At 44.6% G+C, this 13,662-nt stretch overlaps 1 protein-coding gene across 1 annotated transcript in view; it reads right to left on the bottom strand.

Annotated features, from left to right (window-relative positions):
* LOC149461558 (RNA exonuclease 1 homolog) overlaps window positions 1-13,662 on the bottom strand; it is a 61,514-nt gene that overhangs the window by 22,701 nt on the left and 25,151 nt on the right. The window contains exon 8 of the mRNA XM_089678146.1: window positions 9,424-9,483. Within this exon, the coding sequence (XP_089534272.1) occupies window positions 9,424-9,483 (60 nt within the window). The remainder of the gene's footprint in view (window positions 1-9,423; window positions 9,484-13,662) is intronic.

Below are 13,662 nucleotides of genomic sequence, written 5' to 3' on the forward strand. Positions count from 1 at the left end.
TTTATGCATTTTTGAAGTGACACTAAACTATAACCTTATTCTCCAAAAATAAACCACACACACACAAACTCTACTCAATAGCCCTGTAATCTATTTATCATGCAAATGTTTTCTGTGTTTACCCCCTTGTAACATCCTCTGAGCACCTAAACTTTCCTTTACCTCTCCTTGTTTCCATTCACTTGGAACAATCAGTGTATGTTTGTTGCGTTTAGTTGAACTACTATGTGCACACTACAAATCCTGCAATACTGTAAGTGTTGTGGCACTCCCTTAAAATTCTCCTTACAGTGCAAAAATACATATACAAGCATAAATACATACAGTTGTGTCCAAAATAATAGTAGTCAGACATCACTAACCTGATAAATCACTGTTTTTGGTAGAAATTATATTTCTACTTGGCAAATAATTTACTAGCAGGTGTAGTAGAGTAATAGAAATCCAACAGACCCAACAGTCATGACATGCATGCTGCTGATTCTGTGTAATTGAATCACTAATTGAAAGGGGCATGTTCAAAATAATAGCAGTGTGGAGTTCTATTAGTGAGGTCATTCATTCTTTGAAAACAGGTGGCAATTATTGCCCTTATTTAAGGAAGGAAGGCAGCAAATGTCGTACATGCTGGTTACAGTGCATTTCTCTCTGAAATTCTGAGGAAAATGGGTCGTTCCAGACATTGTTCAGAAGAACAGCGTACCTTGATTAAAAAGTTGATTGGAAAACATATAAAGTGCAGAAAATGATAGGCTGCTCAGCTAAAATGATCGCAAATGCTTTAAAATGGCAACCAAAACCTGAAAAAGACGTGGAAGAAAGCGAAAAACTACCATTCGAATGGATAGAAGAATAACCAAATTGGCAAGGACTCAGCCAACAATCTGCTCCAGGAAGATCAAAGGTGGTCTAAAGTTACCTGTGAGTACTGTTACAATTAGAAGACGCCTATGTGAAGCCAAGCTGTCCGCAAGAAGCCCCCGCAAAGTCTCACTGTTGAAAAAAAAGACGTGCTGAAGAGGTTACAATTTGCCAAAGAGCACATTGACTGGCCTAAAGAGAAATGGCGCAACATTTTGTGGACTGATGAAAGTAAGATTCTTTTTGGGTCTAGTGGCCAGAGACAGTTTCTCAGACGACCCCCAAACACTGAATTCAAGCCACAGTACACTGAAGACAGTGAAGCATGGTTGCACAAGCATCATGATATGGGGATGTTTCTCATACTACGGTGTTGGACCTATTTATCGCATACCAGGGATCATGGATCAGTTTGAATACATCAGAATACATGCTGAAGAGGAAATGCCCTTGAAATGGGTGTTCCAACAAGACAATGACCCCAAACGCACCAGTAAACGTGCAACATCTTGGTTCCAGACCAACAAGATTGACGTTATGGAGTGGCCAGCCCAATCCCCGGATCTTAATCCAATAGAAAACTTGTAGGGTGACATCAAAAATGCAGTTTGAGGCAAAACCAAGGAGTTTTCTTCACGTTTTGATTTGGAATAGAATGTGTAGTGTTCCCAATGCATTTGTGTGTATGGAAATAAAAGCTATTAGAAGGATTTTGAGCTTTATTCACTTTTTTCAACACACTGCTATTTTGAGCACAACTGTATATGCAAGAAATAAATGTGATAAACCAATTTAGACCATGTGTATAGTATAAGCAGCTCCACAGCTAATGCTGATAGTCCCAGGATGTGCTATGCTATTATAGAACATCTTTCTCCACTCTGTGCTCAATCACAGCAATCCACACCACCATGCAAGGGGGTCCCACAATCTATCCTCCAACTTTTGGTTATTAGGTCTAAATAGGTATTTTCCCCTCAGAGGGTAATATGCTGCAGGGATTCCTCAAATATGGATTGCCATCCCTTCTAGTATGCCTCCTGGTGTGTGTTCTTTTAAGATGCCACCGGTCTGTCTTCTCTGCCAATATGCCCCCAAAGAAAAAAAAAAAAAAAAATAGGATAGTCTCAGTGTAGTTTCCAACATTAAAAGAATTGTACTTACAACTTAAAGTAAAAACACCTTTAAAATCTCACTGTAAAGCCATAATCCAGCTTCCCTGCTGGATCAGCGTCACTCGGCTCCTCCCACGTGTTACGTCATGCCTCTTCATCAAGGATGAAGTATTTATGATGGTTTTACTACACTGAGAGACTCTCTCATATTGGTTTGAGCATATTGGCAGTGGAGGAGACAGAGACCGGCAGTCCCTTAAAAGGGACACACCAGGTGACATACCAAAAAGGGGAGAAGATCCATATTTGAGGAATCCCCTGAGTATATTCATACCCCCTGGGGGAAATACCCATTTAGGCCCAATAATGAAAGTTGTAGGTCCATAACTTAAGGTGAGCTCATTGGAGGATAGGTGATGGACTCGCTTGCATGTTGGTGTGGATTGCTGTGATAACTGGGCACAGAGTTGAGGAAGGTATTGTTTGGTTATACAATAGCACATCCTAGACAATAAGCATTGGTTGTGGAGTTGTTTATACCATACACAAGGACTAAATTGTTTTAAATCACACTTCTTGCATAGATGTATTGATGCTTGTATATTTGTGCTTTATCTCAGTGTGGGGACGCATTTATATGTGAGCAGCACCCTTTGCACACAATAGTTTTAAAAGAAAAATGGCAGGAGTACCCAATACCACTTAATACCTTTATTTCATTTTTTAAATTTGGATTATTCAAAAAATTTGTAGGTAGTGCGGAAGTTACACCACTAATTTTTAAACAACAAATCCTATACACTAAAAAAGGTTAAAAGCAAAATATGGGACTCTGTTCACACAGAATGCAGGAAAAAATAGCGCAGAAACATTTTCCAAAAATCGGTCCAAGTCAGGGTCAGGTACAAAGAGTGCAACATTTAATGCAATTTTGAACTGTCAAACTGCATGACAAAATCACATTGGTGTGATTGGAGGCTAATGGTGCTGAATATCTCAGTAATAAGCAGAACATTCCAGATAAAAGGGTTACATTTTATTGCGTATCAAGTTAAAAAAAAACAAAAAAACCCCAAAAAAAACACAAAGTTACACTTACGGTAACGCCTTTTCCAGTAGTCTTTCAGGACAGCACCGAGAGACCTCGGCTCCTCCCCACTTGAGGAAACGCCTCCACCCTAAACAAAAAACCCATCACTCCCCTCCAACCTCAGTTCTTGGAAACATACCTCCGGTCACCTGGGGAGGCATAATATGAGACAACAGGACAAACTAAGACATCTCATACAATTTTGCAACAAAGGGTGGGTAACCAGTGCTGTCCTGAAAGACTACTGGAAAAGGCGTTACCGTAAGTGTAACTTTGATTTTCCCCCTTAGTCTTTCAGGACAGCACCTTGAGAGGATAAGTGAGTACTCACCCCTCGGGCGGGCTCACTGCTTGCAGTACCTTACGTCCGAAGGCCTGCTCCTGCACCAAGACCAGGTCAAAGCTGTAATGCCTTACAAACGTCTCATAACTGGACCAGGTTGCTGCCCTACAAATCTGTTCCGGGGAGGCTCCTGCCAGTTCAGCTTGAGTTGCCACCATGTCCCGTGTGGAATGAGCCCTGATTCCCTCCGGAACTTCTAGACCATCGGTTCGGTATGCCTGTTCATTTGCTAGCTTTAACCATCTAGCTACTGTGCTCCTGGAGCTTTTTTCCCTTTTCTTGCCCCGTAAAAGAAATAAAAAAGGATTCTGTTCTTCGAAATTCTTTAGTCCTATCTAGGTAAAGTACAACACACCTTCTTACGTCTAACAAATTAAATTTCTCCTGACTTTCCTCTACCGGGTTAGGAAAAAATGAGGGCAAAACTATATCCTGTTCCCTCTGAAATTTTTGGGCCACCTTCGGAACAAAGTATGGATCCGTTCTGAATACCACCCTATCTGGAAAAACTTGCAAGGCGTCCTGACTGACAGGGCTTCCAGTTCACACACCCTACTTGCTGTGGGGACCGCCACCAAAAAAACGGTTTTAAGCGTGAGATCCCTTAGGGAACAGGACCCCAGGGGCTCAAATGGTGGCTCCATCAATACCTTGAGTACTTTTGTCAAATCCCACATTGGGAATGGCCTATTCCAGGGAGGTCTGTCTTGTCAGAGCTCTAAAGAACCCGATTACCAATCCCTCCTTAGCTAAAGGGGTTTCCGGAAACACACTAAGGGCCGAAATTTGGCTCTTGAGTGTGCTGATTGCAAGCCCTTTATCGACCCCTGCCTGCAGGAATTCCAGTACTGACACTAGGTATCCACTGAGGCCCTGTAGCACCATTCTCTAAAGCGACTCCAAACCTTCCTGTAAATGGCTTGGGTTTCTGTTTTCCTGCTAGTCAGGAGCGTAGCCACCATGCCCTCCGGGGCCAATACGGAGCTATCAGGATGAGAGAAGTTCTCTCAGACCTGAACATCCTCAACACCACTGACAGTAAGGGGAGGGGGGGGGAGGCGTAGCACAGAGGAAAATCCCACCTCTGTCCCAACGCATCCACTGCCCGCGCCCCGTCCCACCAGTTAAAAGGAACAAAAAAAATCTCGGGACCTTGTTGTTCCAACCTGACGGAGAGGTCTGTGTCTGGGGATCCCCACTTCTTTACAATGGCCTGGTACACCTCTCCATTTAGGACCCATTCCGGCTCTCTGTTGTCTTCTGCTCAGAAAATCGGCTGCCCGATTCAATTCCCCTTTTAGGTGGATGGCTGATAAGGAGGCAAGATTTCTTTCTGCCCAAGACAGAAGCACTGCCGCCAGGGTCCAGAGAGACCTGCTCCTTGTTCTTCCCTGTCTGTTTATGTAGGCTACTGCTGTTGCATTGTCCGAAAGGACACGGACATGCTGGCCCCAGATCATGCTCTGGAAGGAGCGGAGTGCTTCCAATATCGCTCTTAGCTCCTTCCAGTTTGAGGATTTCCCCTTTTCTACTGGAGACCACTCTCCCTGAACCACTGAATCTCCTAGGTGGGCCCCCCAACCTTGTGCGCTGGCATCTATCGTGATCTCCCTGACCAGCGGGAAACTCTATAACAGCCCCTGAGTCACATTGGCTGTTTTTCTCCACCACCACAGGGATCTCGTCACTCTGGAGGCGATGTATCCCACTCCCTGCAGCAACGTCTCAAACGATGCAAGGATTTTGTCTTTAGGGGAATCGGCCACTATGTGAGCTTGTAACTGTCAGCCAGTACTCCATGTTTCTGGCTACTGCAGTAGTGGCCATGGCTGGTTTTAAATTAGACAGGGTTGAATCCCACGACTTGAGGGATTCAGCTCTCCTATCCAACAGGTCTGGCAAAACACCCATATCCTCAAAGGCCAGATCCATTTTCCTAGCAGTCTGGGAAAAGGCTGCGTCCAATTTAGGATTCTTGTTCCATAAGGCTAATGGGTCATCACTGAACGGAAATCTCAGTTTAAGTGATTTGGAAAAAAAGGGCTTCCTCTCTGGATCCTGCCATTCCTTCCTTATAGTGTCAACTAAAACCTCGTGTATGGGGAATACTCTTCGCTTCTGTTCCTCCATACCCTGGTACATTAGATCATAGAGAGATAGAGGTTTTACATCTTCCTTAATGTCCAGCGTATCGTAGATTGCCCCTAATAAATCGTCCACTTCTTCCAGGGATAATTTGTACCTGGAGGGACCTCTGGGATCTTCCGAGGGGCCCTCCCCTGCTGAGTCCTCCTCGGACTGGGAATCCGGGGAGGGTTCCTCTTCCCCTGCCTCGGGGAGTTCCCTGCTCCAACTAGTTGACGGGGTTACCTGTTGGGGGGGGGCGGGGTACAGCTTGGGGAATGGCTAAACTCTCCAGTACCTTTTGACTCCTTTAAAAATGTAATAGTCAGCTCCCTCACCGACCTGACCAGATCACCCTGAGCTGGACTCTCTTCCTTCACTAACCCCTCAATACAGGGCCCACAGAGAACCTTCTTCCATGATTCCTTGAGAACTGCTCTGCAAGACGGACATTTCCGTCTAGGTTCCTGATGTTTAAAGCTTTTCCCGGGCTTTACCCTGAAAAGACAAAAGGGGGAAGAAAGAGCCTATTACCCTCTAGCCACCTGTTTCTCCCCCCCTATTCCCTGGCAGAGCCTAACTCTCCCTGGACTGCCCCCCCCACCCTAGACCCTCTGACCACAAGAGGGCCTGGGAATACCCCAGGAGCTAGGGACCCACAGATAGGGGAGGACTCCTCTGAGTCACCTTACCTGGGTTTGGCCTCGCCTGGTCCCGGTGCCTCTGTGCCCGACATCGACAGGAGGGTGGTCGCCAGTCTCCGCGGTGTGCCTGTCCCCCAAGCTCTGTCCCACGATGCACTGCCATTGCCGCCAGCCCCGGTGTATAGGACTGCGGCCGGAAGCCGTGACCCCAGAAGAAGCCCCGCCCCTTCTGCTGGAATGGACGTCACCCGACATCTGGCCCGGAGTGCTCCTCAGTCAGCCAGCATGGGAAGGAGCGGGACTCTTCCCTGATCCTCTCTGCATCCCACCTAGGCTGCCCCGGCATCCGCAACTCGCCGGGGGCGGCCGGCAGGTTAGTGTCCTACCCTGTCACCCAGGGTTCACTACCTCTGCCCATGCAGCACTCCTAGGGGAGGATCGCAGCCGGCTCTCTGGCCTTCACTCCCCGCTGCCCTGAGTCCTCCTGGGACCCACTCCATGGCTCAGGTCCTGCTGTCCCCCGACAGCACCTGAGAGGCTTCCTTGAGATGTCCCCCACTGGAGGAAGCACCAAAACTGACGTCGGAGGAGAGTGATAGGCTTTTTGTTTAGGGTGGAGGTGTTTCCTCAAGTGAGGAGGAGCTGAGGTCTCTCAAGGTGCTGTCCTGAAAGACAAAGGGGGAAAAATTCTGTATAAAAAGGTTTACAGTTAAAATATACCAGACACGAACAGCTGATTGTCCACTGTACCCATTAATACAAAATAGGCCACAATTTTGCAATACAGAAAAAAAAAAAAAAGCATGATCTTTGTACAGTGGCACATCAAAAGCTGTGGAATCTCAACATGTTTCACTTTGCTTCTTCAGGAGATATTGCACTAGTGATAACAAAAGTAGTCATTACTTTCACATACAAAAACCTCACATCATATTTCAAACATATATAGTAATTTATATATGAAAGTAAAGACTCCTGGAAAAGCAAAAACCACAACACATTGAGATTCCACAGCTTTTGAAGTGCCACTGTACAGAGCCAATACCTAATCTGTATTGCATCACTTTGTTTTATTTTGTAATAATGGGTATGGAGGACAGTCCGCTAGGAGTGTGGTATATTTAAACTAAACATTTCATACAGAATTTTTCAACTTTTGGCACGCAATAAAATGTAACCTTTTATCTGGAGTTTGTCTTTATTCTACATTTTGCTTGCAACTTTTTTCAATTTTTCAGGGATGTGGTGCTCATTATACCCATTCATGCTATGCCTATATTAATATTTTACTATAAACCCAATTGTTCACCTCAGGAGCACACTTAGGTGGATATGTTCCTACATACAGTGGGACCATGGAGAATTAAGTAGCCACCCTCTAACTGGAAGTCTGATCACCGCAGCAAAAAAAACACAAAAAAACCCCACAAAATTTGAGAAAGCCTACAGCAATATGATTTAAGAGTTAAGATTATGTACAGTAGTTGAATAGATTTTTTAGGACAGTTTAACCACTTGAGCCCCAGAGGATTTACCCCCCTTAATGACCAGGCCTTTTTTTGCTGTTTGGCGCTGCACTAATTCAAATGATAATTGCGCGGTCATGCAATGCTGTACCCAAACAAAATTTACGTCCTTTTTTTCACACAAATAGAGCTTTCTTTTGGTGGTATTTTATCACCTTTGCGCTTTTTATTTTTTGCGCTATAAACAAAAAACACGAAAATTTAAAAAAAAAACAAACAATATTTTCTACTTTCAGCTATAAAAAATATATCGTAAACTCAAAGTTAGTCATAAATTTAAGCCAAAATGTATTCTGCTACATGTTTTTGGTAAAAAAAATCCTGTGCATTAGCGGGCAAACTGGCGCTATCTAGGAGGGGCGCTAACACTATCGGAAGTCACCAGTGACACCAATACAGTGATCAGTAAAAATCTGTTCACTGTAATCAATGACACTGGTGACAGGGCAGTGAAGGGGTTAACTGGGGGGGGAGGCGATCAAGGGGTTAAATGGGATTTCTGGTGCACTAGCGGGCAAACTGGCGCTATCTGGGAGGGGCGCTAACACTATCGGAAGTCACCAGCGACACTGATCAGTGAACAGATTTTTACTGATCACTGTATCAATGACACTGGTGACAGGGCAGTGAAGGGGTCAACTCAGGGGGGGCGATTAAGGGATTAAAAGGGATTACTGGTGTACTAGCGGGCAATCTGGCGCTATCTGGGAGGGGCGCTAACACGATCGGAAGTCGCCAGTGACACTGATACAGTGGTCAGTAAAAATTGGTTCACCGATCAGTGACACTGGTGACAAGGCAGTAAAGGGGTTAACTGGGGGGGCGATCAAGGGGTTAAACGGGATTACTGGTGTGCTGGCGGGCAAACTGGCGCTATCTGGGAGGGGCGCTAACACGATCGGAAGTCGCCAGCGACACTGATACAGTGATCAGTAAAAATCGGTTCACTGATCAGTGACACTGGTGACAGGGCAGTGAAGGGGTTAACTGGGGGGGGAGATTAAGGGGTTAAATGGGATTACTGGTGTACTAGCGGGCAATCTGGCGCTATCTGGGAGGGGCGCTAACTCTATCGGAAGTCGCCAGCGACACTGATCAGTGACACTGCTGACAGGGCAGTAAAGGGGTTAACTGGGGGGGGGGGGGGGGCGATCAGGGGGTTAAATGTGTCCTAGGTGTGTTCTAACTGTAGTGTAGTGCTTGTGTACTCACTTTTACTGTGTCTTCTTCTCTGTCTGGAACGGAATGTGTCCAGGCAGAGAAGAATGACATCATATCCTGTCCTGTGTAAATGTCAACACAGGAAAGGATAGGACAGGGACCGATCATGTGATTTCAGCTAGAAATCACTGGCTGAAATCTAATGGTTGATCCCTCCTGGATCAAATCGTGTCACCCGCGGGTCGGCGGGAGCGCGCACGCCCCCTGCCGGCGAAAGTGTCGGGAGCGCGGAACCCGTTTTAAAACGTGGTTTTGCGCTCCACTGCCGCCCTGCACACTTATATACACAGTGGCAGGGCGGCAAACTGTTAAATATCACATTTAGCCACAGCTGTAAAAAAAAAATAAAAAAAATAAAGCACAAGTACCACACCACACCATCTGCAATTTAAAAATTTAATTTACTATTTTAAGACCACACAATGTGCATGTTTACCATTAAAAAGTAAACAGCTTGAAAGTACTTACTAGAATAAGAAATGGCGTGAAGGTAACCTACCATTTCTATCATCTTGTTTCCTTGAACCAGCTACTTCTCTTTTGCTTGAATGTTGTGAATCTGAAATTTTGTTACAGAAATCTAGCATGAGAAATAATTCTTATTGAAAACTTTTCCAGGAAAGTCATACATGTAGCCTCTATCGAGCTGAAAAAAGTTAGATTAAAAACTATACACCACTTGTAGGAATCAAAAAAAAAAAAATATCAAAAAGGTGAATGCAAAATTTTATTAAATTACCACTGGACAAAATGTGTGAACACTGGCAAGGTGCTCACGTTAAAAGGGGTGCTTGGTGGTCTCTAAAATTGCCTGTGCTAACCAAGTGGCAAGTTGCTTTCAAAAGATTGTATAGCTTTGCAGGACTAATGATGTCAGAAGATGCTTGGTGACCCACTTAAATGCCATTACAGAATTTTCCTTGAAGCTGATTGACGAAAGTACAAACTTTCATGGCAAAAAAAGAAAGAAAAAAAATCAGTTGAAAAAAGGACCTTGTACAAGGTTGAACTGCTCAAACCATCTCTCTCAAGCTCTGCAAGATGCAGTTCTCTTTCCACTCTGCACTAGGTGACAGAACTTAAAATTTTCAGCATTTTAATTGACAATTGTTTACTTTTGGATAGAACGGATATCAGATGACCCATTTCACCCATTTCAAACTCACTATCCTTAGTTAAAAGTTTTTATAGACATTAAAGCATTGCAATATAAACCCCACATTCTATAATCTCCTCAGGTCCTCATAAGATGCCCCCCCCCCATCCTCTCCATCACTACTAACAACGCCACCATCTCTCCCACCCCACACGCCAAAGTCCTGGGTGTCACCCTGGACTCCCACCTCTCCTTCCTACCCCACATCCAACTGATATCTAGATCTTGCAAGCTCCACCTCCGCAACATCTCCAAGATACGCACATTCCTCACCTCAGACAACTCGTACACGCCCTCATCTCACGCCTGGACTATTGCAACTCCCTTCTACTGGACTACCCAAACGAACGCTATCCCCACTCATGTCGATGCTAAACTCAGTGGCCAGACTCATCCACCTCACCAAGCGCTCCACATCTGCCACCCCCCTCTGCCAATCCCTTCATTGGCTCCCGATTGCCCAACGCATCAAGTTCAAGCTGCTAACCCTGACCTACAAGGCCATTCACAATGCCGCCCCGAACTACATAACTGACCCGATACCCAGATACTACCCTACCCGTGCCCTCCGCTCCTCACAGGACCTCCTGCTCTCTAGCTCCCTGGTCTCCTCCTCCCACGCCCGATTGCAGAACTTCTCCAGGACTTCCTCCATCCTCTGGAACTCCCTACCCCAATCCATCAGACTGTCACCTACCCTCCTCACCTTCAGGCGCACCCTGAAAACCCTCCTCTTCAGGGAAGCCTACCCCAACCTCACCTAACACCCGACCTCACCTAACCTCCTCCACTCCACCCACCACTCCATCCCCCACAGCCATCTCCTCCTGTGCCACCTTCCCCTCTCTCCTAGATTGTAAGCTCGAAAGAGCAGGGCCCTCGAACCCCTCGTATAGTGTATTGTTTCTGTCTTGTCTCATGTTATGTCCCCCTTGCTGTAATGGTGTGAACCTCCTGCGCTCAGAAGAACTTCCAAATTAATTAATTAAATAATTACGAGAAGCTGCTCACATTAAATCATATACCAATGATCTTCAGCATAAACACATGGAACCAATGTAGCGCTACTCACTTAAAACACATGTGAACCAAAAATACCTAATAAAATATATTTATATATATCCACTTATGTGAAATCATGCACATAAAGCATATAAGTGAAAAAACCTAAATGAATAAAGTGAACTAATCATAAAAATTACTTACTACGTGCTCATTATTAATGTATATACACACACACACACACACACACACACACACACACACGTGTATTAACACATATATATATATATATATATATAAACCCCATAAAGTGAAAAGACTCAAAAACGTGCATATATGTGAACTCGGTACATGCACCTAAACATAAAAAATGATATATAATAATATTTCCGTGTATATAAAGTCCAAACTAAAGATGATCACACTCAGGTGAACACAAAACACTCGTGCTGATATTTGTGTATAGAAGTGAGTTGATAGTTGAACTCATCCGAACACCGGCTGAATCAGCCTCTCACCTTAAGACCCCCCTTACCCCCCGACCTTTCTTGGTAGCCTTAAAGGTTGTTTTCCCTGCAAAAGATGCCAACTATGCAAACATAGCAGGATGTCAAAGAGGAAAATTGTATCCTTTGCCTCTACCACAACAGGCAAGGATTATGAGAACCTCCTTTATCTCTTGTAATACACGTTACACAGTATACCTCCTGGAATGTCCGTGCCAGAAGCAGTATATAGGCCGGACCACCAGGAGACTTCGTGACCGCTTTCGAGATCATGTGTATAATATCAAAAGAGGCTTCTGAGAGCATTCCCTATCTAAACATTATAGGGACTATCATAGGGATCCCTCTTCCCTCAAATTTACAGGGATCGATGTTGCACAACATCATTGGCGGGGTTCAAATAGAAGCAGACAGGTCTCGCATTTGGAGACCAAGTGGATCTTTGAGATCAAATCCTTGACCCAGTTAGGCCATAATGTGCAAGTATATCTAAAACTGCTTCATCGACAACAGCTGAACCCCATACACGGTCAGATCATAAGCCTGGTATTGCAACTCCAGGACCATCTATTAGAATATATACTATGACGTGTACATATATTTTTATATTTCCCGTAAGTTTAATATATTTTCCTTTATTTTTAACATTTGTTTTACTATAATGTGGCTGCTTTATTAGTTTTAATTGTAATTAGCTGTTAAAGTTTATTCTTATAAATGTTTGTTTTATTTGTAAAAATGCACCATTTCATAATCACTATGATAAGTACAGTTTATTGCCAAAATCTGGATTAGACCTACAGGAAACACCAGGAAAATGGTGGCAGTGTTTCCCACGCATGCGCATTAACCTACGCATCTGGGGGTATCTCATGTCTCACCCCATCATCTATCCATTTGAGCTCTTAAGGTAATCATGGTGGGTGTTTAATTATTCCAGTCCAGCATAAGGTTTTGATCTTTGATTTATGATCTTTGTACTACCCAGTACAAGGCACAGCATTGTGCCTCTCCACCTTGGCTGTTATCTTCAATAAAATGGCGGCTGCACGGCTCGCGCAGTTTTGCACGGTTTCACAGGACTTTCCAACCAACAAAATGGCGGCCAGAACACTTGCGCACGTGCAGTGGGACACACGGTGGCCATTTTAGATCTAGGAAGATCACCGGAAAAAAAATGGCGCTCGCGCATGCACAGTACGCCGGACTTCGGCAAAATGGTGCTGGCACGATTGGGCGCATATATATATATATATATGCGCAATGTGACGTCCAGCCTGCACGGCATCACCCCTACAGTAGATGTGTGTTTACACGAAACACGTCTAGGAGGAGCCCTTGCACGCCTTGACGTCACGCTGCCGGATCAGGAGGTCCAGCAGCCACCATATGAGTTCTACTGGTCAGTGCTTTTATTACTGTTTACAAGCAGCTTCCCACCACTACCCGCAGTCACTGTCATGTGTGTACATTTCTGCTTAAACTCGATTTAATAAACCTTTTTATCAACATTACTACACTATGAGCACCTTTATTCTCTATACCTGGCACTGAGCCTCCACACCTCAGCCCCAGTATTTCAGGCATCGGTGCAGATCTGAGGAGTAAGTATGTTGTGACCAGACCGGTATCCTTCTCACACACCATTGAGTGACCACCAGAGGATTACAATACCAGGCAGCTCCTATCCAGGTTTCCTGGATGCATGTGATCTTGATATGTGCAGTGAGATTGCGCTTCTGGTGAGTAGGCAATCTATACCTCTACATCAGGATACCGGACCATACCCACAGTGACTGAAGTCGATTATTTTTAATATTATTGGACTATATGTTTCACATGATATTGTACTGGACATATGTCATTTATTCATTCATTTATCTCTTTGCTGAAGGTTGTTTGTTCATGACTTTTTGTAGCGCTGCACTGCCCATTGATAGATTCTATTAGAGAGGTTTTGTGGTTCCTTTAAGTGCAATAGCCGCTTTTCAGTGTGCGCTCACTAACCCGCATACATACAGATAGCAAATATGTCAAGTCTTAAAATTGTGTGGGCCTGTGAAAAACTATGGTA

This window comes from Staurois parvus, unplaced genomic scaffold (genome assembly GCF_062004578.1).
Source record: "Staurois parvus isolate SC_StPar_1 unplaced genomic scaffold, SC_StPar_1.0 ptg000198l, whole genome shotgun sequence".
Classification (NCBI taxonomy): Eukaryota; Metazoa; Chordata; class Amphibia; order Anura; family Ranidae; genus Staurois; species Staurois parvus.